We start from the raw sequence: 27,628 nt of genomic DNA, 5'->3' as shown, positions 1-27,628 counted from the left end.
AAATAACTGGACGCCAAGTCATGAAAGGTGCAAATTCCTCAGGTTTATTTAAAATCAACCAGAATAACATTAACCATTTCATCTATCTGTAATTTTATAAAGCACCATATTCCCTCTCTTATCCCTGATTGAAGCCCCCCCATGGCCTGACGTGGCACAGAACAGCTAGAAGGGTTAAATGTTATGCGTGAAAAAAATTATTAATCATTTAAACAGCATTTCCCAGATAGTAAAATACAAAAAAAAAAAACTCACGAAAAATTTTAAAAAAGTAACAAAAAAACAAAACACACTAGTAAATGTAAGTTCTTCCGTCAGCTATTTATTAAAGCTCTCCCGCTTGTGTCAGTAAACACCTGTAACTCTCATTACATAACTATTCTCAAGCCTCTTTTTTTTGTAGATTTCTGAATTGTACTGTTCCTCTGTTATTCCTCCTGGAAACAGACAACCATCTATGTATGACCACTGCTAACAGGATGTGCCCGTACACAGTAAACACTGGCAGACTGCGTGTGTAAGTACACGTTCCAGTGAAAAGGCATTATGGTAACACCCAGTTAGCAAATTTATTCAAACATTTCCAAGAGGCGCAACAGAGGAATGGCACACCTCAGAGATCCAAGATGCTCCAAAATGGTTACTTAATAGGGAATAGAAGTATTCACTAAAACGGATCAGGAAAGATGACAGAGCCTTTAAAGGGAACCTGTCACTAGGTGCATGCTTCCCAAACCAGGGGCAGCATGAACCCGGTACAGCCATGCCCATTGCCCCATGTATGGGCTACTCTGAAACGCTGTGGCGCTACCGAATAAATTTGGTACACTTTGAATTCTGACTTGGCATGAAGCTCCAAATCAATGGCGGGCCGCGCCAACCTCTCCTTGCCTGCAACATGTAGACTGACTGCCATCTGACCATACACAAGCAGGGGGAGAGCAGTCAGTCTACACGCTGCGGACAGGGAGGAGAGAATGGCGCAGCCCGCCTCCGTTCTGAGTCAAACATCAAAGTGTACTTTGAAACACCCCAGCGTTTCAGATCACTTACCACCGGGCACTGAGCATACCTGTCCGGGGTACCTGCTGCCTGTGGTTTGGGCACCCGGTGCCAGCTTCCCTTTAAGTTTACTATTTAAGGCGCCATAACTGTATATAGTAATCCTTGTAACATTGTAATCAGATTAAAGTGACCCTCCAGTCCCAGGACCGGAAGGGCTGCACCATATTAACCCTCTGTTTGCCTCCAGAGTCCCTCTGTTGTCTATAGAGATGGCCATAGCGCTCCTCTCTGCACACTTTTGCATCGGTAGGTGGAGACACATCATCTTGCTTTCGGATTAGCGAGTGCTGCTAACAGAGAGCAAAGGGGAATATCTTAAACTACTGATGCACTAAAAACGTATGTGCATATGGAAGCCATAGAAGTGCAGCAGCCATCTCGGAAGACCAAACGGGCATCCATGAAACAGCAGATGGGTGCAAACTGTGGGCAGCAGGTAATATTACACCCACATCCGGCCCAGGGGCAACTTTTTGGACCCTCCATTTCTGGATAATTAAAGATGGCCGCACCGCGTCTCCAACCACTGACAGTATGCACCAGTAGGTCGCATGGCCAATCAAAGCAGCGTGCAGCAACTAACGATGTATACTAATACCCAGTGTGCAGCGGGTAGTCAGAGAAGGCATGCCACCATCTTTGTGTGTCCAGGGCTAGAGGGTCACTTTAAGTTCTCATTACCAACGGCTTTAATTGCTGACACATCATATTCTTCGCATGAACTGGTGCTTTAACGGTCCCTGAGTCCAGTCACTGATCGTGACCCTACATGCGGTACTAGCCTTTCACCTAAACAGAGAGGAAGGTGGATATTGTGTACCCACCCATGCGTTATCCACAAATCTACCATATAATCCCACATATTAACTATCATTGCTGTATATGGATAAAACACCTTCAATAAATCACAAATCCTTTAAAAAAAAACAAAAAACACAAAAATCATATATTATACGGAAAATAATAATTTTGGGACAGCTTAGCATTAAACTGGATGCCACGAACTGCTTATAAAAAAAACACATTGTTTTTACCGATTTGACAAAACAATAGCTAGAAAATAGCGCAGAGACTAGAGTCTAAAGTTTGGGGGGTGATGGGGGTTTGGAAAACTTTTCAAAGGGAGTTCTAAATAAGATTTCCCCAGCTGACTGAGCAGGGACTTGGACCCGATGACCCTGGAGGTCCCTTCCAACTCTACCATTCTAGGATTCTATGAGCTCACACAATGTACTGCAGCAAATGTGCTACCACACTGAGGAAGTGGCCCAGTAGGGGGCAGCAGCTGTTTTACCACAATGGCGGCACAGTTTTTTTTCCATAAAGAAGTGGCTCTAGGAAATGTTCCTAATACTGCTAGTATGGAAAATTCTGACTGTGGTACCACCACAGCTCTGACTTCACATCTCCCGACAGCCCCTACTGGTTCGGTGTCTGCACACTATGTAGATTGCTATGCTCTGAAGAGTGAGCTTTACACCAGGCATTATACAGGTACGATAAAAAAATGACATTGTGCAATATATAGCAGCCATAACTAAGAAACAGCAAGACGTGGTTGTGTGGTCGCTACGCTTCTGTGCCGTCTTACTAACTATAAACTATCAGCCTGAAAAGAGAGATTGTCCGAGATTATTCTTTTTCCGTAAAAATGTAGGGAAAGTGGTAAAATAATTAAAAATTGCAACGGTTTGGTCCCCGCCATCTCCTGTGGTTGCTGCTGAGCATTGCTTATACGGTGGCAATCATTGGCCTTAGCAGTCTTGTGCCGCGTAGCATTGAGGCCACTGATTGGCTGCAGCGGTCATGTGGATGCATGGGCTCATCATCACTGCAGCCATGTAAACGAAGCCCATTAGGGAGGACTGGAGGGCTGAACCAGTGAGGTTTTTTTTAATATATTAGCACTTTCACTAGCTTTTAGAAAAAAAATTAATTTATCTCAGCTATCCCATTTAAAGGGGTTGTCCAGGTGTGTGCGGACCATTTTTTTTAAAAAAACTGTCTGCAAATGTGTTAAAACACAGTCACTCATTGGCTCCCCCCGTAATCCAGCATGGTCCTCCCATTTTTTTGTCTAGGAATGCCTACCACCCAACTGCTGTGGCCAATCAGAGGCCGCAGCGGTCATGTGCCATTCTCCTGACATCACAACTCAGATGATGGGTGTCACGATGCCAGGAGAAAAGCACATGACTACTACAGCCTAGTGGTCCGGCGGTAGCTGTTCATGTTCAAAGACTGGGAGGACCGTGGGACCACCAAGAGAACGAACGGGTCGGTATGGTTATTTTTATTATTTTAGCACATTTGCCGCCATTTTTAAACAATTCGTCCGTCAACTAGAAAGCCCCTTTAAAGCAATAGGCCAACGGAAAGAAATACTTCTAATAAATATGTATATATTAATTGTACCATCGATTCGTCCAATCACATTGTTCTGACTGCACTTTATACTAGAACTAGGGAGATGCATCCCTTACATATACAATATAGGCTACGACACAATATCTACTCAAGATCAGAACAGCGATATCAGGGCCGACGAAGAATAACCGTTCAGACCCAAAAGTTGTGATGAACTTTATAAAAAACCAAATTTTAAATGTCGTACATATTTTACTATTATCATGTATCACCATTCAGGGATTTCCATTAGATGGGCGTTACATTACAAAAAAAAAAAAAAGAAAAAAAATACTTATCTGCGTTTGCACGCAGCTGAATAAAATCTATTGTTCCCTGTTATCAGGGAAATGCAAAATAATCCATTTTAGTGCAAGTTGCTGTATTATGACACATTAGTCTACCACAAAGAACAGGCATATATTGAATTCTCTCTTTTTTTTTTACATAGTGCAAAACACAAATTCTATTCTTCTAAAGTTAAGACTCAAAGCTATGGCTGAACTACATTTCCCATGATGCTCGGCCAGGCAGGTTAAACACCACGAGGGGTCATAGTTCAGTAATAGGTTGAGTTGTTCAAATATCATATACACAGCGTATACGTCTATCCCACTGTATAAAGCAAAAGGAACAATACGGGCGGACTCTGCCCTAAGCGATATAAAGGGTTAAAACAACTCCCTGAGGAAACATTGCACCCAAAATGGGGATATTTTACGGTTATTCACAATTTAAAAAGTGCACCTGCCATAAGTTAGGTGCATGATACACAGGGCCGTGTGTCATTCGTTAGGCCGGGGCTACTCTTACTACTTCCCGCTACTAGCATTTATGGCCTAAATATATTGATAAGGGATTGGCCGACTGTTGAGGTCAAGAGTCGGTGTTGCACGGCCTTATGGGAAATGGGAGATATAGAAACGGCCAAGCATTCACTGACCATCTAGTCTTACTGGAGGTCATGAATACTTCTTCCATAGAGCCCATTTGGTGCATGTAATTGGTCCTACTGGCAAGCAGTACAGGTTAGCTGGGCATCAGCGAGCGAGGAATAGGAATGCCCATAGCCATCCAATTTGGATGCTATGAGTACCAACATGTATAATGTCCAACAAGACCTTATATAGCTACCCCTTTAAAAGGGATGTTGACAAGATGGCCATAAACTGTCCCCACGATAAGTATGTGGTAAAGTGTGGGGATGTAGCTTAAAATTGATTGAATGCTAAAGGTCTGCGCCCACCAGATCCAGGCCTCTGTCCCCGAATTCTGTCACTGGTTTCCGTCAGTGACCGACTATGTAGTCCGCTAGGCTATTCTTCTTGGCACAAATGCCGGAAACAGTTGCACATACGGAGATCTTTTATCACCTATCCATAGATAAAAGTCTGATTGGTGGGGGTCTCATTGCCGAAACCCGCACGATCCTAAAACGGGGGTCCCTTGTCTTCCTGTTTTCCTCGCAGTGATGTGGGGATTGAACGGAGCGATATCTGTGCTTGAGTGGCGCCCTCCATTCATTTCAATAGGGTTGACTGCAATAGCCGAGGACAAGCGCTTGGCAATGTCCTCCTTCACTACCATTGAAGATGAACGACTCAACCGTCGCCACATTCAAGCTCCTCTTCACTAATGAACACAGGACCCCTGTCCTTAGGACTGGTAGGAGTCTTGGCAGCGAGACCACCAGCGATCCGACTTTCATCACCAAGCCTTTAGATAGGTGATGAAAGTCCATCTTGGGAATACCCCTTTAGTGGTCTCCATTCAAGTGATGGAAGCCTAAGGGTCCGTCCAAACCTGCGGCATAAAGATGGAAACTTGTGACAGAGGCCGAAGACGGAGACCAGGACGCGGTGTAAAGAGGCCGTAAAACAGATGCGATTCCCAACACTACATTGCGAGATAAATGACGTATACATGGGGTAAGGGGGAAATAGGGGTCATCCTTTTGTCACAGTTAAGCCGTAACTGACTGATAGGGTAAGATTTCTCTACAAGACGGAGCATTTCCTGCTAAGGTCTAATCACAAGTTAAATACAAGTCCTGAAGTTGTTCTCTTCTGTCAGCGCCATTTACGAGGGCCAATTCTTGGTCAGATCTCTTTGTGGGGAGGTTGAATGACAATCACCCTGACAACTGGAAAAAAAATCTGCCCGTTTACACAACGCTATATCCTCCAATCCAACCGCAGGGTATAACTAGAACAATGTCTCATCACAAGATATAAGGGGGTCGTAATGGTGGTCATATAGGCTTCACCCCGGCTTTTCAGAACTGGCACAGGTAAAAAAAAAAAAAAAAAGTGATACCCCCGTGACAGAAGATGACTTAAATTTGCTTGCGATTTCATGCCTCTTCGGAAGAAATGTTCTTACATTCTCGTATCTTGCATACTATATTATTTCTGGCGCCACTTACTGCTTCACATTTCTCCCGAGTTGAGACAGAACTAACAAGAACTTTGTGAATGTGCAAATACAGCTTAAGAGTGGACTACCGCAGACAGCAAGGAGTGCACAGCGGGCAATCTATAGGACTAGGGTGGCACAGGGTGCTAGCTTCACTGGCATTCGTTAGTGGGGTGTTGGGTGAAATCTGTGGCGATTCAGAGTGACAACTTCTTAATTTGACAGATTGTACTAACTGCAGCGGATGAATCAAATCTGAAAAACAAAAGTAAAAGGCATTAAGATTCATCGACATGGTCTTCTCAAGGAATACTAATTGACCAGCATGGCGGCATGCAGCTTAGTGGTGGCTTTCATGTGGCTGCTGATGACCAAACGTCCTGCGGGCTTTCTGATGGCTTAAAAACATGCGTTCCATGAATTTCAGAGCATACAGCTCCACCTAGAGGTGGAATTTGCGTATTGCCACTTTTGCCCTTTTAACAGATGTAATAAGTTATGGATACATGTGTTGCTTCTAAATGACCAAATTGGGGACGTGGTCTGTGGTAGACAATCCCTTTAAGAAGATTTTTTTTTCTTGTTCGGTGCTCCTTTGCACATGGGGATCTGTTAGATACTCTTGGGACATGAACTCGGAGACTCGGTTCCAAGAAGTCCTGCAGCCGTAGAAACTGTTTTATACCTTTGGACTGAGCCAATTTCAACCTTAAAAGGGTTGTCCAGGGTTAGAAAAACATGGCAGCTTTCTTTCAAACGCAGCGCCACCCTTGTCTGTGGGTTGCATCTGGTATTGCAGCTCAACTGCCATTCACTTTAATGGAGCCGATTTGCAATACCACACACAATCCACAGACAAGGTTGGTGCTGTGCTTGGAGGAAAGAAGCCATGTTTTTCTAACCCTGGACAACCCCTTTACAGGGTACCGGTCAAGTCCGTAAAGCTGCCCTAGCTGTGGCCAGCACAATATAGAGACGGACATGCCGATTTCAGTGAAATAGTTTTTTAATACTTACATTTTAAACAGAGCAGCGAGAGGCTGGAGACAAGTCCAATGCAGCTCATTAATATTCATATATTTACCGCTCGGCCGCCTGCTCCCTCATTCCAGGTGCTGATTGACAAGTCCCTCCGTGTGCACAGTAACATGAAGGGAACTGTAAATCAGCAGCTGGACGGAGGAAGATGGGGACAGGAGCGTACATATACAAATGAGCTATATCAGACACACATCTACCGTGTTTCCCCAAAAATAAGACCCTAGATTATATATAATTTTTTATTTACCTCAAAAGAGGCACACTGTCTTATTTTCAGAGGTTGTTTTATAATACTAGCAGCCGGCGTTCGGGTCCCTCACGCTGGTCTCTGTCGCTGCAGCAGGCTTCCGTGTCCTCCCACACGCCAACAGAGCAGTTCTTCCTGGTAGCGGGGCTTGAATACCCCGCCTCCAGGAAGCTAGTGCTCTGATTGGTTAATCGAGCGACGCATCAGGGAATGAGAGACGGCGCTCGATTAACCAATCATAGCCATTCATTGAATGACATCATTGAAGCAGAACCACCCAAAAATGGCGCAATACGTATCACTGGGGAGGACACAGCTGAAGACCTTGGGTATAGCTACTGCCACTAGGCGGCGACCACTAAGCAGAAAAAGTAGCTCCTCCTACTAGCTATACCTTCCTGCACGGTAGGCATCTATCACCGCTGATCGGATACACTAGATGCAGTCGAGCAAAACGAAGGCAGGACGATGTCCTCATTAAGGTGGGAAGGCGAAACCACCTTAGGTAGAAAGGAGAGGACAGGACATAGTACCACTTTGTGCTGATGAAAGACAGTGAACAGAGCTTTGGCCGACAAAGCTGATAGCTCAGAAACCAAGCAAATGGAGGTGACCGCTACCAAGAAGGCCACCTTACAGGTCAAAAGACGAGCTGGAACTTCACCTAATGGCTCGAAGCGATGTCACTTCAGCGCATCCAGTAGTAGATTAAGGTTCCAAGGTGGGACAGGAGCACCTTATGGAGGGGCAGCATGAGAGACTCCTTTGTAGAAAAGCAAAGTACGGACAGCCGACTTTGAGGCCAGTGGGCGTTTGAAAAGTATGGATAGTGCGGATACCTGAACTTTCAAGGAACTAAGGCTCAAGCCCATATCCAGACTCTCCCGTAGGAAGGACAGGAGGTGGAATAAGGAAAAATGCATTGGTTGGAGGTGGTGTTGTTCGCACAATAGAAATACATTTTTGCCCACTGCGATGATAAACCCAAGAGGAGGAAGGTTTTCTAGCCTTCATCATGGTTTGAATGACAGGTTAGGCAAATCCATGGGCTCTCAAGATCCTTTAACCACAATGCCGCTAAACGAAGCATGGACAAACTCAGATGGAAGAGGGGTCCCTGTAAAATAAGATCATCTCAAAGAGGGAGACGCCACGGCAAGTCGATGCGCAGGTCAACGAGATCCGCGTACCATGCCCAGCAGGGCCAATCTGAGGCGATGAGAGTCACCAAGAGACCTTCTATCTTGATTGTCTTGGGATAGATTAGTGGGTAGGGAGGGAAAAACCTACGGGAACTGGAAATCCATCCATGGGATTATAAGCCCGTCCATTGCTTGAACTTGAGGATCCTGAGACCCGGGCACAAAGGCTGGCAGCTTGCAACTGATTCTGGATACCATCAGGTCGACGACACGTTAGCCCTACCTTCGAAAAAATGCTCAAAAGACTTCGAAATGTAGCTTACACTCTCCCGGGTAGACTGTCTCTCTACTGAGGAAGTCAGCTATCTAGACGTCTACTCTCGGTACGTCGGACGCCGAGAGCGCCGGAAGGTGATTTTTGGCCCAGGTCAAGATTTTTGCTGCTTCTGCCATGACCTTTGAGCTGCAGGTTCAACCTTGATGATACAATGGCTGTCGGTTTGGACCCAAAATAGCAGACCTTTGAGCTGGGGTGGAAAGTGATAAAGCGACAGTAGAATGGCCCAAAGTTCCAATAAATTTATTGGTAGTGTGGATTCCTATTCGGTCCGAGTGCCTTGCGCTTTGAGATTTTGCAGATTAAGCCCCCCAGCCAGCCAAAGAGGCTGAAGGCCATGGCGAGTACATGCCATTGGAGGGTCAGAAAGGAGCAACCTAGATGGATCCATGGAGAATTCAGTGACCACCGTTGGGAGCACTGTGTCTGCAGAGGTATTCGGATCTTCCGATCTAGGGAGCCCATGAGTAATCCCACTTCAAGAGGATGGTTCACTGGAGAGGCCGAGCATGAAATTGGCCAAACAGAATCACCTTGAGGGAGGAGATCATCAGCCCCAGCTCTCACATACAGTGGCAAATGGTCACAGGATTCTGAGTTTGCAGAGAGCATATCTTCTTCTGGAGTAGTAGTAGTTTCTTTAGTGGTAGTATTAAACAGGCTTGAGCCTAACATTGTGACAGTGAGAGTGAAGACCTGGGGTAGTTAATGATCTATCCGAATGTGGACAAAGGTCTGCCTCCTATGGACACTATGGTAAAAAATGATTAGCTTAGTGCCTGCAGGATGGATATAGCTAGTAGAAGGAGCGAACACTATTTCTCCTTAGCCCCTCTTCTAGTTGCAGTAGCCCATGGTCTTCAGCTGTGTCCCCGAATGATACGTCCATAGTGCAGTAAAAATAACACGTTAACTTTGTCATACTACTTTTTATGTTCATATTCAGGACCCCGTAACTTTTTTAGTTTTCTGTTGGGACTGTGTGAGTGCTTGTTTTCGCAGGTTGAGCTAAAGTTTTTACTACCACCAGTTTTGAGTGTACAAGAACTTTTTGGTCACTGTTTGTTTTTTATTGTGTTTTAGGTCATCTCCCAATAAAAATTGTAATTATATTTCATTTATTGTTTTTTTTACAGCATTCCCCGTATGAGATGTGTAATGCAATACTTCATTAATGCAGTCTTTTTTAGATGTGGCAATGCCAATCATGTTTTTTTTTGTTGTTTTTTTTTAAATCATATGGTGTTAAAAAAAATATATATATATATGATTTTTGAATGTTCTTCCTTTTTAATTTTCAAAAATGTTATTTGACTTAATCTTACATATAATCCTTGAAGGGACTTGAACTTGCAGTCGTTTGATCTACAATATATTCAATACTTCAGTACTGCAGTATATTGTAATTTTAAAGTCTACACTAGGCTCAGGTCTACCCTCGGCACCTTGTGATCACATCTCAGAGGCTCGTTGGTGAGTCAGAGGGCCCCGCCCCATTCCAGCTGACAACTCATATGCCATGCTCAGGATTGACAGCGCATAGAAGCTGTTAAACAACTGCGATCGCAGATGTTTGCAGCGGGCTCAGCTTCCAAACCCATTTACACCCAACCGCACCTATGTGATTATACGTATATAAGGTTGGCTTCATATCTGCGCTGGGAATTTCACCTTACTGCTTTATTCGAGGAGCAACAAAGGAGAATCCCTGCGGCTGACTGGTTCCGCCTCTGAACTGAACCGAACAGCGTCGGGCGGACCTCATTGACTACAATGGGGGCCGCTTGCTTTCCACCCAGCTGTTCAGCTTTTGGACGAAAGAAAAAGTGCTGCATGGAGCGCTTTTTTTCATGGCGTTTTTAGCCAGATCGGCCGGAGGTACTGACACAGATGTGAAACCGGCCGAAAAGATCATCTGTTGCCCTTCACAATCATTTCACTCTCACCTTATGGTCCAGTCTCTGGTATTCCCCTGAATTTGGACGTCTACCATTTTTGGAGCGTCTTCCTTCAAGTGCAAAAGCGATAATCTAAGAAAGACAGAGAAAAAAAAAAACATTCAGTTACTCAGAGTATAAGATACGGATTAATTAAACATTTCAGCACTCAATGTTGCTAGCGATTATTGCTAAAAGTGATATAGGGGAATGACTAGCATATAGAGACTAGGCTCAAATACAGTGCAGACATGTCATATAAAAATGACTGCATTGCACGGGCTCTTCCCGAGTACGGTCTCAGAAAAGGACCTCTACCGTTCGGCAGAACCCGATAACAAGTGTTCTCTAAAGCACCTCGTCTGGAAATGCGAAGCTTTGAATAGCAAAATTGGTAGGCTGTCCGTGCAATCCGTGGATGTGTCGGGTCATCCTAAATCAGAAAACCTTTTTAAGGCCGCCTGCACACAAACGAAATTGCAGCAAATACTATTCATAGCATGCTGTGGAAAAAAAAACAAAAAACACTTAATCCTGCACACTCGCAGAAACAAATTACGATTTCCACGAGCGGAGGAAAAAAATCACGGCATGCTCTATTTTTGTGCGGTGTCCGCATGGATGGCTTCCAGTGAAGTCAATGGAAATTTTCCGACTCACGGCCCGTCTGCAATTGACATTGACAGGTCGCAGATCCCACATCGTCAGGGGGGAAAAAAAATTTTTGAAAAAGAAATCTGTACTGCGCATGTCCGACAGCGGCTCCTATCTTTTAGCAATCAGATTACGTTAATTACATTACCCATTCTTGTCTTGTTTATTGTAACTTGTTACTAATTGATCTCCCCTCCCCAAAATCTCTGCTCTCCAATCTAACCTGCATACAACAGCCAAGCTCATCTTCCTATCCAACTCTTACACCAATGCCTCCACCCTATCCCAATCACTACTAGGATGCCTCCTCTATGTGCCAATTCCTACACCACCACCTCCTTTCTGTGCCAATCACTACACTGACGCCTCCACCCTGTGCCAGTCACTGCAACGTTTGCTCATCCACTAAAGTACAAATTTATACTCATCACTCTTTTCCATAAGCCCTCAACAGTGCTTTACTGCCCTACATCTCCTCCCTCATCTCGGTCTACCGCCCTACACACGCCTCTTTGCTCTGCTAATGATATTAGACTAAGGGCAGTTTTACTAAGAATGATTGTCAGGCAAAAAGTGCCCAGCAGGCACCGGAGCAATAAAAGCCATGAACCTCCTACTCCTGTCTCCAAGTCTTTTCTCGAGTTGCACCAGTTCTCTGGAATGCGCTACCCCAGAAAATCAGGTTAATTTCCAAGATCTAGTTTTAAAAGTGCCCTAAAAACCCACTTTCAGTCAGGCCTCTCACATACCACAATCTGACTTCTTTCCTTTTCTCTCCACCCTCTATTCTATAGTATTCCTCAGAACAAGATTACCCTCATTCAACAGTGTCCGGCACACCACCAACGCCATAATGTATTTATCTGTAGGCATACGGATACCAGCTGGTGACCAGTTCATACAGCTTTTAGTATACTTGCCTAGTTATACAAGAGATGGCTGGACCATTGTATAGAACAAGCGCGTGTACCTTTTGTGTCCCCCCTATCTCCTCATAGATTGTAAGCTCTTGTGAGCAGAGACCTCACTCCTCCAGTTTGAATTAGTTTGTCGCTAAGTAATGCCTCATTTTGTCTGTACATGTATCATCTGAAATGTAAAATACTGGGAAAAATACTGGCGCTACAGAAAGATCATCAGAATTTACCTTGCGTTTGTTGTGATAAGCGATGTACAGTACAGCAACAAGGATGGCTGAGGTAACCAGGTAGGCGAAGAAATGGCTGCTTTCTGACTCGTCTTGCAAAACCGTATTCTCCTCTTTATTTCCAGATGGACTTTTTTCTTCTTGGCCTTGTTCGTCAACATCGATATTCTCCCCATCATTATCTCCTTCATCTTCTGGTTTCACACTGTCGTCTTCATCATCTTTTAAATCTCCTTCCTCATTCTCCTCATTTGGCAGGTCTTTCTGATTCCCCTCTCCTTCAGTTTGCTCACTGTTCTGGGAATTGTGCTGTCCGGGCAGTACCTTCTCCGGGATCAGGTCGTCCCCTGCGGGCGGTACCTTCTCTGGGGCCGCCTTGTCTCCTGCGGGCGGCACCTTCTCCGGGATCAGGGCCTTCCCTGGGGGCGACACCTTCTCCGGGATCAGGTCGTCCCCTGGGGGCGGCACCTTCTCCGGGATCAGGTCGTCCCCTGCGGGCGGTACCTTCTCTGAGGCCGTCTTGTCCCCTGCGGGCGGCACCTTCTCCGGGGCAGTCTTGTCCCCTGCGGGCGGCACCTTCTCCGGGGCAGTCTTGTCCCCTGCGGGCGGCACCTTCTCCGGGGCAGTCTTGTCCCCTGCGGGCGGCACCTTCTCCGGGGCAGTCTTGTCCCCTGCGGGCGGCACCTTCTCCGGGGCAGTCTTGTCCCCTGCGGGCGGCACCTTCTCCGGGGCAGTCTTGTCCCCTGCGGGCGGCACCTTCTCCGGGGTCGTCTTGTCCCCTGTGGGCGGCACCTTCTCCGGGGTCGTCTTTTCCCCTGCGGGCGATACCTTCTCCGGGGTAGTCTTCTTCCCTCCAAGTGATGCCCCTTCTTTGTTCTTCTGTACTTCAGGCTGACTCTCACTCTGAGCGTTCCCCATACTAGACTTTGCTTCCCCATGTATTTTGTCTTCATCTTTCTCTACTTTTTGTGACTTCTCAGGTTCAGGCTGTTTCCCGTCCTGCATCTTTTGCACTCCAGGTTGGGTTATCTTCCCCTGAGGCGGTTTCTCTTCCTTGTTCTTTTGTCCTTCAGGCTGATCCCCATTCTGGGCCTTCTCCATATTAGACATTGCTTCCTTGTGTATTTTGTCCTCATCTTTCTCTTCTTGGGACTTCTCAGGCTGTTTCTTGTCCTTTTCCACAGCAGGCTTTTCCTCCTTGGTCACTCCGGGCGGTGACCCTACCTTGTTCGTCTGTGCTACAGGCTGACCCCCATCCTGAGTCTTTGCCACATTAGCATTTGCTTCCTCCTGTATTTTGTCCTTCTCTTTAATTTCCTTGTCCGGTAAAGGCTGGTTCTTGGGTTGGGAATTGTCTAACTGCTTAGCGACCTGCTTGTCTGGCTGTTCCACATTTCCGTTTAAGGACATATCTTGGTCCGCCCCTAGTGACTTGCCCGAATTTTCATTCTTCCCAGAATCTTGATCATGTGACTCCACAACTATTAAAAGAAAAAAACAACAATATAAAAAGCTGCTCAGCAACAAATCCATCCTAGTGTTAATTGTGTCATTAGAATGTCCTCTATAAAGACCAATAATAATGGAAAGACCTGCAAGACACAATTGGGAACATTTTCGTAGTTTTCATTCAATTTTAATTCGAGCCCCATCATAAGTAAATAGCATAAGATATGTGGATTAACCGTTTAACAACCTATGATGTACATGTAGGCCATTGGTTGCCATGAGAGGTGTTGGGGTGTATAGAGCGGAGCCCGCAACATACCTTGCTTTGTGAAGCACAGCTAGCCCCAATCATGGCTGTTTAACAACTTAGACTTCGCTGTTGACGTTGACTGTGGTATCCAAGTTGTTAGCCGGTGGGGAACTTCAGTTATCTTATCTTGGCCACCCCCACAACGAAATCATGGGGTGCCAATGGATTTCCCTGGCAGACTGAGGTCTAGTGAAGGTTCTCACACCTGCCATGCATTCAAGCCTATTAAGCCTTGCCTGTGGCAGGGCTTAACTGCCAACAATGGAAAGTGCAATAAAAATAGAAAAGTACTGCAGTATAATGTACTACAATCAATCAAGTGATCACGTGTTCAAGTCCTCTAGCCAATCAAAAAAAAATAAAAAAATGCAAAAATAAGTGATAAAATGATGGTCAATTAAATCAAATTAATTTCATTAATTTGACACTTTAAGACCACATGATTCAGATTTTTCTTTGAATCGTGAAAGTCGAAATGAGTCCCGCCCCGTGGTCGAAGCCAATATTGGGCTGAGAGGAAGTAGCAGTGGGAAATGCGGGACACTACCTGGCCTGAACTCTGGATCAGCGGCGCAGTCTCTAGAACACAGATAAGTCAGGAAACTATGCTGCAACTAAGCATACCACTGATTGGCTGAGACTTGGCCAATCAGCGCTCTGCTTGTATAAAGCAACGTGTCAAGGCTCATCAGTGCAGACTGCAGAGTTGCTGAAGGAGAATGTATGGCTGCTGAAGAGGACACCACAGGGGCTGCAGGGAAGGTACTAATACGGGGGCACTGCTGAAGGCTGTACTAGAAAGGAGGACACTGGCGGAATCTGGAGAGGAAAGCACAGGTGGGACTGTGGAGAATACCATGGGAGGAGTGCAGTGGAGACCCTACATGGGCTGCCGTTATTACTGGGGGAGCGGGTAGAACCAAATCCTTTATGTGTATATTGCTTTGAACCTTTTGCCCATGCAGTAAGTGAGGCACTTGCATCCCAGTGATCACCCAGTGTCCCGTGGTCAGCTAGTGAAGAGGACCCCACTTTTCTGACATTATCCTCTTTATCAGAGTACGAACCCCCCGTACCCCCAAAAAAGCATTCAAGGACTGCCCATTCAGAAGACCCCGATTCATCTGATGCTCAGTAGATTATCCCAGACACTTTCAGACGCCAGATCCCTGACTACTGGGAGCTCAGGGATACGGTTTGATACAACAGGGCGGGGGGTACTTTAAGGTGGGGTTTTTTGGATGATTTTATTGCCCATGCTGTTATCCGAGCCTACTTATATGCCCAGATTTGCATCAAAGAAAGCTCCAACTCCAATTTTGCAAAACCCCACAAGTGGACCCCAAGAGGTGCATGAGAAATCACAAGATATTGGGCATTGTATTATGTATAGGACTAGTAAAGCAGTCGAGCACTAGGACCCACTGGAGCTCACCGATATTGTATGCCACACCCCAATGTTCAGCATGTTGATGTCAAGCATGAGTTTGGATGTGATCATAATATTCCTGCACTATAATGACAATACGCAGTGCTGGACCAGTGATCACCCCAATTATGATCGCTTATAAAAAAAATCAGGACACCAATAGAGCATTTTAATGCCATGTTTGCCCCAGCATACACCCCTGAGAAACATCTGTGTAGAAGAGTCCCTGGTACATTTCAAAAGGAGGCTTATATTGCCCATACCTGCCCAGTAGAGGGCGCAGTATGGCATGAACATGTACAAGCTGTGTGAGAATACATCGGGGCTTATGAAGGGAAGGACACCAGAATGCCGCCTTCCTGGGAGGAAACATTGTATGGGAATTGTTGTTACCACCTGTACCCCATAATTACACCAGTGTTGCCCCTATTCCAGAACCTGCAGCATGTGGCACTGTTAGAAAGAAACTGTAAAGCCCCCCTAAAGGCCCATTTGGACACAACGATTATCGTTTAAAAACAATCTTTTGAGCGATAATCGTTGCATGTAAATGTGCCCATCTTTCACTTTTCTGCCGAACAATGAATTTCAGCTCTGCATGAAAATTCATCCTTCCGCAGAAGAGCTGATAAGCAGGACCGCATGCTGTGTTCTGCCAAGGGAGCACTGATTACATTGTCTCAGCTGTCAGCCATGTGGCAGAACAAAGGGAATGTAATCAGGGAACAGTGGGAGGTCTGTTCTCTGAATACAGCTCCCAGCAGCTCACAGGCTACTAATTGGTACTAATAGGCATTAGTACCAAGTAGTAGTTTATGCAAAATGATCACTCAAAAGCCATCTTTTGAGTGATCATCTTTGTGGTGTAAATGCACCTTAAGTCACTGCAGCGGGCAATGCCAGCCACCCAGTTGTGCATGGATGGGGCAATGCCACACAGCAAAAACTGGTACAAGACACCAGACAATATTCAACCGGTAACCATGTTTAGATGAGCTCAAAGGACACAACTAGAGAATAAAGTCTCGCTGGTCACCCTGCTGGTGGCCATGTTTACGCAGAAGAACTGCTGCTTCCGTTCGCGCTATTGTGCAACTATTCGGGCAATAGTTGCGTCATGTAAAGCCACCCATAACCCCTTCCTGACACCCGCCGTACAGTATGGCGCAGCAGGTCAGTAGTTCCCATATTGTGTCGTACATGTACCGCCCTGGTTACCGGGGGCAACTGACAAGGACAGATACTACAATGTATGATCTAAGCCACCAAACAATCGTACTTCGAGCCTTGTGGAAACAAGCGAATGTGGTGGAAAAAAAAGAAGAATTAGGCCGCCTGCACACGGGCGGAAATCCCGCGGCGGGATTTCCCGCGGGATATCCGCCGCTCAAAGCCTGCATAGGAGTGCATTACAATACGCACTCCTATGCAGACGGCCGCGGTTTGGCCGCGCGAAATATCGTGCGGCAAACAAACCGCGGCATGTCCTGTTTTTGTGTGTTTTTTGTGTTTTTGTCACTCACCCGGCCGCCGGCTCCGGTCTGCGCATGCGCATGCGCCGGCTGCCGGCACATGAAAGAGCCGGGGCCGCCGGGCGCGGGTGAGTACGTGCTCGTCTCTGCAGGCGCTCGGGTCGGGTCTCGCGGCGAGAATTCTCGCCGCCGGATCTGACCCACTCGTCTGCAGGCGGCCTTAAATGAATATATTTTTACGTGTAAACCCCTCCCACAAAAAAATCTATTAAAAAACGACTTTTTTCAATAAAATGCTATAATTGCAAAAATGGGAATAATAAAAAAAATAAACAAAACAATTTGGTATCAATGAATTCGGAATGAGCGGCACCATAAAATCATTGCCATTTATTCCATATGGCGAACAACGTAAAATCTCTCTCTCTCTCTCTCGGTGTATTCCTGGTGGAAATCTTGCGCTTTTAAAGCCGCGAAAAATGGAGATTTCCGCTGGGAAAATGCTGCTTCAAAACCGGCGTCACTTAGCCGCGGGTTTTGAAGCGGCTTGGCTGTACACTTTTCCGTTGCGGCCGGCGCTCCCATAGAGGAGAGAGCGGTCGCAGAGGAAGAAAAAAAAAAGAATAGACATGCAGCGGATGGCGAATCCGCACAGCAACGCCAGCTTTGCCGCGACGGATTCGCCGACCCGTGTGGATTACATTTCTGAGAAATCTCGTCCACATGGCAGGCCAATCCCAGGATTAGCGGCCGCGGTCCCGGGACAGCAGTCAGCTACTTTATTCTCTCAGCCCATATAGAAAGTTTGCGGGAGTGAGCGGCCCTGTAAAGCGGGCGTGGAGGGAGCGCAGACGTCAGGGTTTTACATAGACATTTCCATATATACAGGCAGCCGGCGTGGGAGCGGCAGCTCATTATTTGCATAAGCTGTCTCTGTGGAAGAAGTGACCTGAATATGTGAATGTATCCACGACGTACAAGGTACTAGTCACGGAGCCTTCTCCCCCATCGTCAGAGTCGGGGACCCCACACACATTAGATCAGGACTGCACAGGTCTGTGGGCCCCGTTGCCGTACTGAACCACTGGGCCACACAGGTACTCCCATCCACTCAGATGAGCGTTTCACCCATTTTGGTCGCTGGGGGTTTCACTGATCAAAACTTTTGTTATGTCACTATGAGATGTCAAAAGTTTTCTAAAAGTTTCCTTACACTTTCGGCATTATGTATGTAGGGGTGTGGGCACACATGGAAAATTTAGGGGGCAGATCTAGTATGGATTTCGCTGTGGATTCACAGAACATTTCCCCCTTTCAGCTGCTGGGGTGAAGTCTACTGCGGATCAGTGTCATAATCTGCCCCAATACTGGCCATGTGAACCCATCTGATGCGGACTTTCTGCAGCAGGGAGTCGGTGCCGATTCCGGCCCATGTGAGCGCTCATTGATAAATCTCCTTGGTTGATCTGAAGAACTACCTGTAGTATGAAGTGGCAGGGACATGGGGCGCCTGTGGCGGACGTCAGACTCAGAGTTTGGATGCAGGCTCCTCCATAAGCGGGAGGAGTACCCAACAACTTGAGGAATTCCAGTTTTGTTCTTTTAATCCTCTTTAAAATGCAAATGGCGAGCCTGAGGGCATTTGCCACGTTGCTGCAGAGTGCGGAAGCAGCAACATCTTCCTTACCCCATGTCACATCCACATGATGGGTGGATATGATACAGCACGTCCTACAAACACCGCCTGCGCCCTCTGTCTCTTCCGGACTATCCTCATGTGTAGGCCGCTGCGCTACTTTGTATCAGAGGTAAAATGGTACGTTCTCTCATTTGGCCCCCAAAATAGTTGGGAGGGGGCAGCGGACAGCGAATTCAGGAGCTGTTACATTGTATCAGGAAGATGGAACAATACCTCTGCAGCGCCACCTATTGGATGGCAGCATTCCTTTGACCCTTTAGACAGGTCTTTAGAGAAACGATTGGGAAGTGGAAACCAGGCCAGAGTCAATACACAGACAGCTGTTTTGGGGTGTTTTCCCCTCATCAGTGTGCAGTAGGATCCTAGCTAGGCTAGTGGGAGGCCTGTGACGCGAGTCAAGGAGGGGTAACATCTCTCCTTAGGGAGAGCACCAAGGTGGTGGGTAAGGACTTATATAAGGCCATCCATGCTCCTCTGGGTAATATGCACCAAGAAGGTTGCCATCCAATAGGTGGCGCTGCAGAGGTATTGTTCCATCTTCCTTATTTGCATATATTTCCCAGAGGGGCATGCATGGCTTATAAGTCTCCTCCCTCTCCTTAAGGAGTGAGGTTACCCCTCCCGACCTTCGTATCAGACCTAACGCACATAGCTCCACCATGTGAACATATCCTTAGCATATTGACGATTTTGGTGCAGATTTGCATTAAAATGCGCATGTAACATGGATTTTGGTGCAGATTTCACCACTGCATTTCACAAAGGAGAATCTGCATTGAAAACCAGCAGTATGAAATGCTAACAATTGCGCCGTGGATTTTTTTCCGCACCATGTGGACGAGATTTCTTCCATCAACGCCAGATAAGAGCCCATTCACACGGGCGGATTTTTCTGCTCATATTCAATCCGAATGAATTGAGACAGCACACGGAGCCACTGAGATAAACTAGGGGATTTAGGTTGTGAAGAAAAAAAAAATAGACCAATCGAACATGGAGAAAAAAAATTTAAAAAATTGTGCCATACTCATGGACCAAAAGTGTCCATTAAATCTATGGGTAAGTGTAAAAAAAACCGAAGCCGTGGCGGTGCGTTAGCATCCATCTAATCTGCAGAGGGTTTTTTTGTGCGCCCTTTTTTCCGGTGTACATTACCTTAGGGCTTATCGTGTGTGTGTCCGAGGGACTTTACACCGACTCCTAGCAGTTAATGGGGCTACTTCGCCCAATGGTCAGTGCGGAAAACAAGAATCACAGCAAGCGCCATTGTGGTCTGACCTGTGCGTGAATATAATGCCTTTAAAGTCAATAGATCCATGAAATAAATAGACGCACAGCCTGTGTAAATAAGCCCCTTAGGCTGGGTTCTCACAGGATGGATCCTCGGCGGAAATCTCGCGGTCGGCAAATCCGCGCCGCAGCAGCGGCTTCTGCCGGCTTAGCCGCAGTGGATTTGCCGTCCCGTGTGGACGAGATTTCTGAGAAATCTCGCCCACATGGATGGATAATTCTGGGATTAGCGGCCGCATGCGCATTTGCTGCGGCGAAATTCCGCACGGAATTTCTGCGGCAAATCCGCCCCGTGTGAACCCAGCCTTACAATCCCCGTTCTGCGTCCCGCTGAGCGACGCCATTATAAACTGTTTATTTTTTTCTCAAACATTATATGAAAAGGAAACAAACTGCGAGCCGCGTCACGGGATATTGTTACCTAGAACGCGGTCTCAGCGCAGTGTGATATGTGGAGGATGATCACACGCAGCAGCCGTCATACGGATTTTACACCGTGCGTGGAACTCACACAATGTACAGTCCACGCAGAGCGGCTCCACGCCGGGGCTTATTCACTACCCACAATACCAGTTTTCCTGCACACATTACACCACAAACCTGTCTCCATGATACATCACATGTATCAGGTGCTTTTAGACACTTTCAGAAAGGGGCGTGGCCTAAACTGCATTAAAAAAATTGCGCCAAATTGCCATGAATTGTGTCAAAATGTTGGCATCTAACAGTTTGTCTACAATCCCAGATTAGATCATCTTAATATTGACAGATTTATCACTCAGTGATTGTAAAGCGGTCTAATCTATGTTATCTGCTCCAAGCTTTGGCTACAATGATGCCTGACCCCATAACAATTGGTGGCCCCTATCCTAGGGGCCCGGCCTCAGCAGTAGAGGTTGGAGAACCCCCTTTTATGTTTACAAAAAACAAAAACTCTTTGTATTCTATCTAATCAGAGAAGAATCCCCCATTGTCCACTTATCAGCCCCCTGCAGCAGTGATCGCATAGTACACAAGAGCCCAGACACAAACATCAGCTCCCTCCTCCCCTCCCTCAGCACTTACAGGCGGCTCACGCAAACCGATTCCAGTTGTGGAGTCTGCAGAGGATCCGCGGCAAAACGCACACATTGAACGGCATGAACAGATGTGCCCGCGTGCGGACTACTTCTGTAGCCATTATCTGATGTGCCCGCGTGCGGACTACTTCTGTAGCCGTTATCTGATGTGCCCGCGTGCGGACTACTTCTGTAGCCGTTATCTGATGTGCCCGCGTGCGGACTACTTCTGTAGCCGTTATCTGATGTGCCCGCGTGCGGACTACTTCTGTAGCCGTTATCTGATGTGCCCGCGTGCGGACTACTTCTGTAGCCGTTATCTGATGTGCCCGCGCGCGGACTACTTCTGTAGCCGTTATCTGATGTGCCCGCGCGCGGGCTACTTTTGTAGCCGTTATCTGATGTGCCCGCGTGCGGGCTACTTTTGTAGCCGTTATCTGATGTGCCCGCGTGCGGGCTAATTCTGTAGCCATTATCTGATGTGCCCGCGTGAGGGCTAATTCTGTAGCCGTTATGTGATGTGCCCGCGTGCGGGCTACTTTTGTAACCGTTATCTGATGTGCCCGCGTGCGGACTACTTCTGTAGACGTTATCTGATGTGCCCGCGTGCGGACTACTTCTGTAGACGTTATCTGATGTGCCCGCGTGCGGACTACTTCTGTAGACGTTATCTGATGTGCCCGCGTGCGGACTACTTCTGTAGACGTTATCTGATGTGCCCGCGTGCGGACTACTTCTGTAGACGTTATCTGATGTGCCTGCGTGCGGACTACTTCTGTAGCCGTTATCTGATGTGCCCGTGTGCGGACTACTTCTGTAGCCGTTATCTGATGTGCCCGTGTGCGGACTACTTCTGTAACAGTTATCTGATGTGCCTGTGTGTGGACTACTTCTGTAGCAGTTATCTGATGTGCCTGTGTGTGGACTACTTCTGTAGCAGTTATCTGATGTGCAGACTACTGCTGTAGCCACTATCTGATGTGCCCGTGTGCAGACTACTGCTGTAGCCACTATCTGATGTGCAGACTACTTCTGTAGCCGTTATCTGATATGTCTGTGTACTGACTACTCAGCGGGACCTTATCAGTACCTGCAGGAGTAGACGTGGCTGATAAGTGGAGACAGAAGTGTTTTTCTCTGTGAAGACAAGTTATAAACGTCTTACATTTACCTGGAATATCGCTTTATGGAACTGTTTATTTCAGTGATGCACCTGGACAACCGCAGCCAGGATGACGGGGAACACAGGTCAGAGGTCAGGATTGGCACACTGATCAATAAGTTATTCCATAACTTTCAATCTTGGTACAGCTTCTTTAAACTTTTAGTTACTCTGCAGCTATAGGCACTAAAGACTAAGCTGTGCTGCTCATAGGACAGATGCGAGGCGGCCCGGTTACCACCGCCCGTTACATACAGGCAGCCACGGGACCACCGCCCGTTACATACAGGCAGCCGTAGACGGCCGGGGCGCAGCAGTGCGGTGGTCTCGTCCCTGCAGAATGCACGTGCCATCCCACATCTAACCGTACTGTACGCGGGCCCATCGCACTGTCCACGCACCAAGGTGACGGCATGGGAGCAGCGAACGGGTACATATATTGACGGTCCTACCCGCAGCAGAAGGTGGATTGAGGCCCCTCATGAGTAATGACGTTCCTTTACTGTACGTTTATGCGCTGCCGGGCCACATCGATGGCCACGCTTGAACAGTCCGGGGCCCCTAATTAGCCGCTGGTGCCATCAATTAACACCACGAAATCGCACCATTCAGTGCAGGCCAGGTACGGGCGCATACTGAGCCGCGGGCACAACTATACCGCTGGGTACAGGATTTTTCGTGAGGGAACCCATTGAAATCCAGGAGTGTCGGGGATTCGATTGGCGCGTGCGCAGGAGCCCCGAGTGCTCACAGTTCTCGTCCACATCCACTGTATGGGGGTCCGCCCCCGGGACCCCCGTCCTCCCCATACACTGTATGGGGAGCCACCCCCGGGACCCCCATCCTCCACATCCACTGTATGGGGGGGCCGCCCCCGGGACCCCCGTCCTCCCAACTACGGCTAGGAAGCGTCCGAATGGACAATTGGCTTGTTTCAAACGACAGACTCGCCACGGAGTGATAGGGCACCCGCCCACCGCGCCATTCATACCCCAGCCAGACGTTTGGAGGACTAGTGAGGCGGGGGGCCCGTTCGTGTAATACGCGGTAAAAGGCGCTCGCATGAGAACCCGATCCGTCAATTATTTACAAAGTAACTTCAGAATCACCAAAATGTCCCTAAAATCAATGGGACATCTAACTAAAGAGCCCCTGCCCCACATGCCTGGGGACACAGGTTAAAGGGCCCCCAGACCGAAACTGTGAAAGGGGCAACATTTAAAGTGATATTCAGCGACCCCCCTGTTATCTACTCAGTCAGACCCCAAAATAACAGGCATAACGTGTGAATTCTCACCCGGAGCAGGAGACACGGCAGCCACCAGCAGGACGGTAAGTAGCAGCGAGCACCACCAGCGACCAGCCATCGTCGTGGAATACTCTTATGACACTTCCTGGTGGACTTCCGGTGAAGCACGAGACGCCACGTTGGTACACCCCGGGGGGCGGAGGCTTAGAGGTGGAGAAAGATGGCCGCGCTGTGCGCGCTGTGTTCAGCGCCATCTAGTGGTCATGTGTGGAAATAATGTGACGAAACCATTTCAGATGTGGAGCATTCATTTTATTACAAGCTATTTCCACTATTATTTTAGTTCATGGATGAAATAGTTTAATATTCCAGGCAGACAATGTTTGGGGAAGCTAGGAGGCAGCCAAGCTGGCCCTCATTATAGACAGCGCAGCAATGGCGGCTCCCCACACGGTCGGTTAGTGGCTGTGGTCATAGAACTGCGCCAGTGTATGTACCAGGTCATTTACTAGGAAAGATGGCCAAGTCGCCCAGTGTGGGCAGCGGCGCGGCCGTATGGAGGCATCACCCAGCTTTAGTAGATACAGATTTCGCTATAAAAACGCTACATTTAGGTCAGCTTCGCACGCACAAATTTGCGCACACAGTAGAAATCCAGTTATTTTAATGGCTTTGTTCACATTTGCGCATTTTGGTCACACAGAAAGAAAAGCATGTGCTACCTTTCTGCGCACCAGAGGCTCCGTAGAAGATATGGGGGGTGCGCAAAGGTGTACGCGATACGTAAGGAGATGCGCAATACTCTACAGAATCTTGTTGGAAAAAGAACACCTCTGGAACCTAAACTAAATCATCCATCTCCATCGGTTCGTCTTTGCGTGCCGCGCACAAGTGAACATGCCTCACGGGCGCAAAAACTACTGTAAAATACACTAATGCGCATGCAAAAAAAAAAAGGCTCATTCACCACACAGAAAAGTTGCGCCAAGGCACGCCCAAACTCATGTGCTCATGTAAAGATGGCCTCAGGCTAATTTCACTCTAGGGAGTGCGATATGAGGCTGTGGAACTCGCCAATGTGTCATTTTCCCGCGGCTGCGAGGCTTGTGTGTCAAAAGGCGCATCCCTTTGGCAAGCGATTCCCATTGCTTTCAACAGGAAGCCCTGTATCGCACTCCCATGTGCCTCACGCTGTGCGATGCTTTTACCCATCCCATCAAAAAGAGGTGGCAATGCCTTCCCAGATATGTTGCGATTTTTTTAATCGCACCATGTGGGAAAAAAAACCAAACATGCAGCGTACTCCATTTTTATGTTGAACTCATTGCCCATTGAATGAATGGGAGCATGGCCGCACGTTTTTTTTAGGCAATGTGCATAATTTGCGCGTGCAAAAAGTACAGTAAGATACACAACGCCCATTGTCCCTCCCGCGCCAATGTGAATGGTCCTCACTAGCGTTGAAAGTACAGTAAAACACGTGCAATAGTGCAATTTTTTGCGCATACACCTGTGTCAAGCTGCCCTAAACTCGCTTATGGCGGTGTTAAACGGGCAGCTAGTTCAATATGTGCTCCTTCCCTGTACAAGTACGAAGCGAAATACAACATACTGCGTGAAAAAAAAAAAAGATGTAAAATACGTTGGCCAAGTGCGCAAGTTTTGTGTGTGCACTACACTGCAAATACATTCGTGTGAATCCAGTCTCAGGCCGCCAGCACGTAGCTGGGTCAGATACTGCATGTATAATCCAGCTCTGGCAGCAGTGGCGCCCGCGCATTTTCCTTCAATTCGCTCCATCTGTACTGTGGAGGCGCGCAGTATAGATTTTTGTAATTAATGCTTTTCCCGTGGAATCTGCGGCTTGTCCACGATGTCAGTTGCAGATGGGCTGCGGGTTGGACGGCTTTAATTAACTTCAATGAAAGCTGTCTGTGCGGACATCGTAGGAAAACGGAACAGGCTACGATTTTTTTCTCCGTGAGCAGAAACCGCAGTTTTCCGCCTGTGTGCATGAAGCATCACGTTTCCATAGCGTGCTCAGGGCGGTATTTGCTGCGGAATCCTTGGGCGGACGCCCGCGTCAGATTTTGCAGCAAAAATCCACCCGTGTGCTGGCGGCCCTAGTGTATATACTGAGAAAGGCCCATGGTGTATACCGGGGGTACCCAGAACTACCCCTCCAGGGGCAGGAGAGGTCCTGCCAGCATTACACGAGGGATCGGTGTGGAGCTGCTTGTCCAGCGCTGAAATAGCCGAAGGGAGTCAATTTAAGGAGAGTTAGCACAACGATGCGTTCAGATCCCGGGGCAATTATAAAACTATCACAAGTGAATTCACGCAATCCGTGAAATCAAAGTCAATCAACTAAGGGCAGATATACACGGACCTATTTGTGCACGCAATAAGCAGAGAATAGAACGCATTGATTTCACGTACTTTACAGTCACACAAAAAGAGGCAGTGTGCAATTTTCCCGCACATTTGCACTCAAAGATCCTCATAGAGGTCAATGGGGAAGGGGGGTGTTTGCACAAATTTGCATACAATGCTGCTGGTAAAAGAACACATCTGAGACTAATTAGCCATTTCAATCAGAGAGTCTGCATTTGCCAAGCACAAATAAACAGGTCTTGTGGACACAAAAAGTACAGTAAACAATACCATTGCACGCACAAAAAAACTACCCTCATGCACACGCAAAAAAGCATACGCTCCTACCAATGGAGAAGTAGAACAAAAAAAACATAGCCTGGGCATCTGACTACCAGCCAGATGGGGGATGAGACATAAACCAAAACAGAAGCTCAGACAAGGCTGCAGCACTCATTAGGAGGTATAATGAGCAGCACCCTCTAGTGAGAGGGGCTGGTATTTATGTGCAGAGACTGATAGTGATTGGCTGGCTGGAGAACTCCACACCTGCAGCGGTGTGCTCATGGAAACCCAGGGAACCACAAGTCCCAGGAACACATCCAGAACCAAGACCGATATAGGGATAAATTGTAAAATCAAGTCAGCCGCTACTACTTAAGGGTGCGTTCACACGAGCGCATAAACGGCGCGTTTTTGCGCCCAATCGTATAAACGTGACCATCTGAGGCATTGGTTTCCAATGTATTCGTTCGCACGGGCGATTTTACGGTGCGTAAAAACGGCAACCCGAAAAAAAACGGAACATATGCGACCGAAATACGCGCCAACGCATATTCGATGGCCGAAAAGATAGTTTGCAAAGTAGGAACAAACGAAAATACGCTTTCTAGCTCTGGTCGTGATCGGCGAAAAACGTTCTTTCCGGCGATTATACGCTGCACTCGTGCGAACGTAAATACGCCTACGCTCGTGTGAACGCACCCTCAGGGCGTAAACAGACAACTGTGTTTGCAGAGCTGTTTGCTTGCGTGAAAATCACGTGCGCAAAACACGATAAAGCGAATCCGTTGATTGCAATGGCTTTGTTCTCACAAGAAAAAAAAAGCAGAAAGAAGGTCTTGCCTTTTATTTCTCACAGGTATTTTTATACGTGCGAGAAAAGATAGGTCCTGCTCTATCTTTCTGCTTCTTTTTCTCTCGCGCAATAGTGCAGGGTTTGATCAGTCACAGGAAGACCTTCACCGTGCAAGGAAAAAGATTCGCAGCATGGTCCATCTTTTGGCATTCCCGCAGAACGCCTCGCTTATTGTTCTTAATGGGACCTTAAAAAACAGTGCATGGCACTCGCATTCCAGGCGATGTGCTTGCGAGAGCAATGCCATGTCTCCCATTAAAGTCAATGAGAAACACTTGCGATCCTTTGCCGAGCATGAAACACAAGCCTGGTGATCGCAATTTCACAGAATTGATGTGAGGTATTTTTTAATCAAAAAACGCCTTGCATCAGTGTGAAAAACATACGCTGGCAAGCGCAATATCGAGCCTAGCTTCTCGGCTCGATAAGAGCTTATTCAGACGACCGTATATCGGCTGGGTTTTCACAGCGAGCCGATATACGGTGTCCTTGTCTGGGGGGGGGGGATGGAAGAGCCAGGAGCAGGAACGGAGCTCCCGCCCCCTCTCCACCCCTTGCCACTATTTGCAATGGGGGGGGCAAAACGGGGGCAGCGCTAATAGTCGCGA

The 27,628-nt window shown here is 47.4% G+C and overlaps 1 protein-coding gene across 1 annotated transcript; it reads right to left on the bottom strand.

Annotated features, from left to right (window-relative positions):
• Window positions 1-23: 23 nt before the first annotated feature.
• On the bottom strand, window positions 24-23,685 carry TGOLN2 (trans-golgi network protein 2). Its single transcript, XM_066593170.1, has 4 exons — window positions 23,558-23,685; window positions 12,392-13,872; window positions 10,600-10,683; window positions 24-6,141 (listed from the first exon to the last, which is right to left on the bottom strand). The coding sequence occupies exons 1-4, from the start codon at window positions 23,625-23,627 to the stop codon at window positions 6,136-6,138; spliced, it is 1,641 nt and encodes a 546-aa protein (XP_066449267.1). The 5' UTR covers window positions 23,628-23,685; the 3' UTR covers window positions 24-6,135.
• Between the last annotated feature and the right edge of the window lie 3,943 nt (window positions 23,686-27,628).

The sequence above is a fragment of the Eleutherodactylus coqui genome, chromosome 2, assembly GCF_035609145.1.
Source record: "Eleutherodactylus coqui strain aEleCoq1 chromosome 2, aEleCoq1.hap1, whole genome shotgun sequence".
Lineage (NCBI taxonomy): Eukaryota > Metazoa > Chordata > Amphibia > Anura > Eleutherodactylidae > Eleutherodactylus > Eleutherodactylus coqui.
Note: the sequence above shows the minus strand (reverse complement) of the source record. Positions and strands in the feature narration are given on the sequence as shown.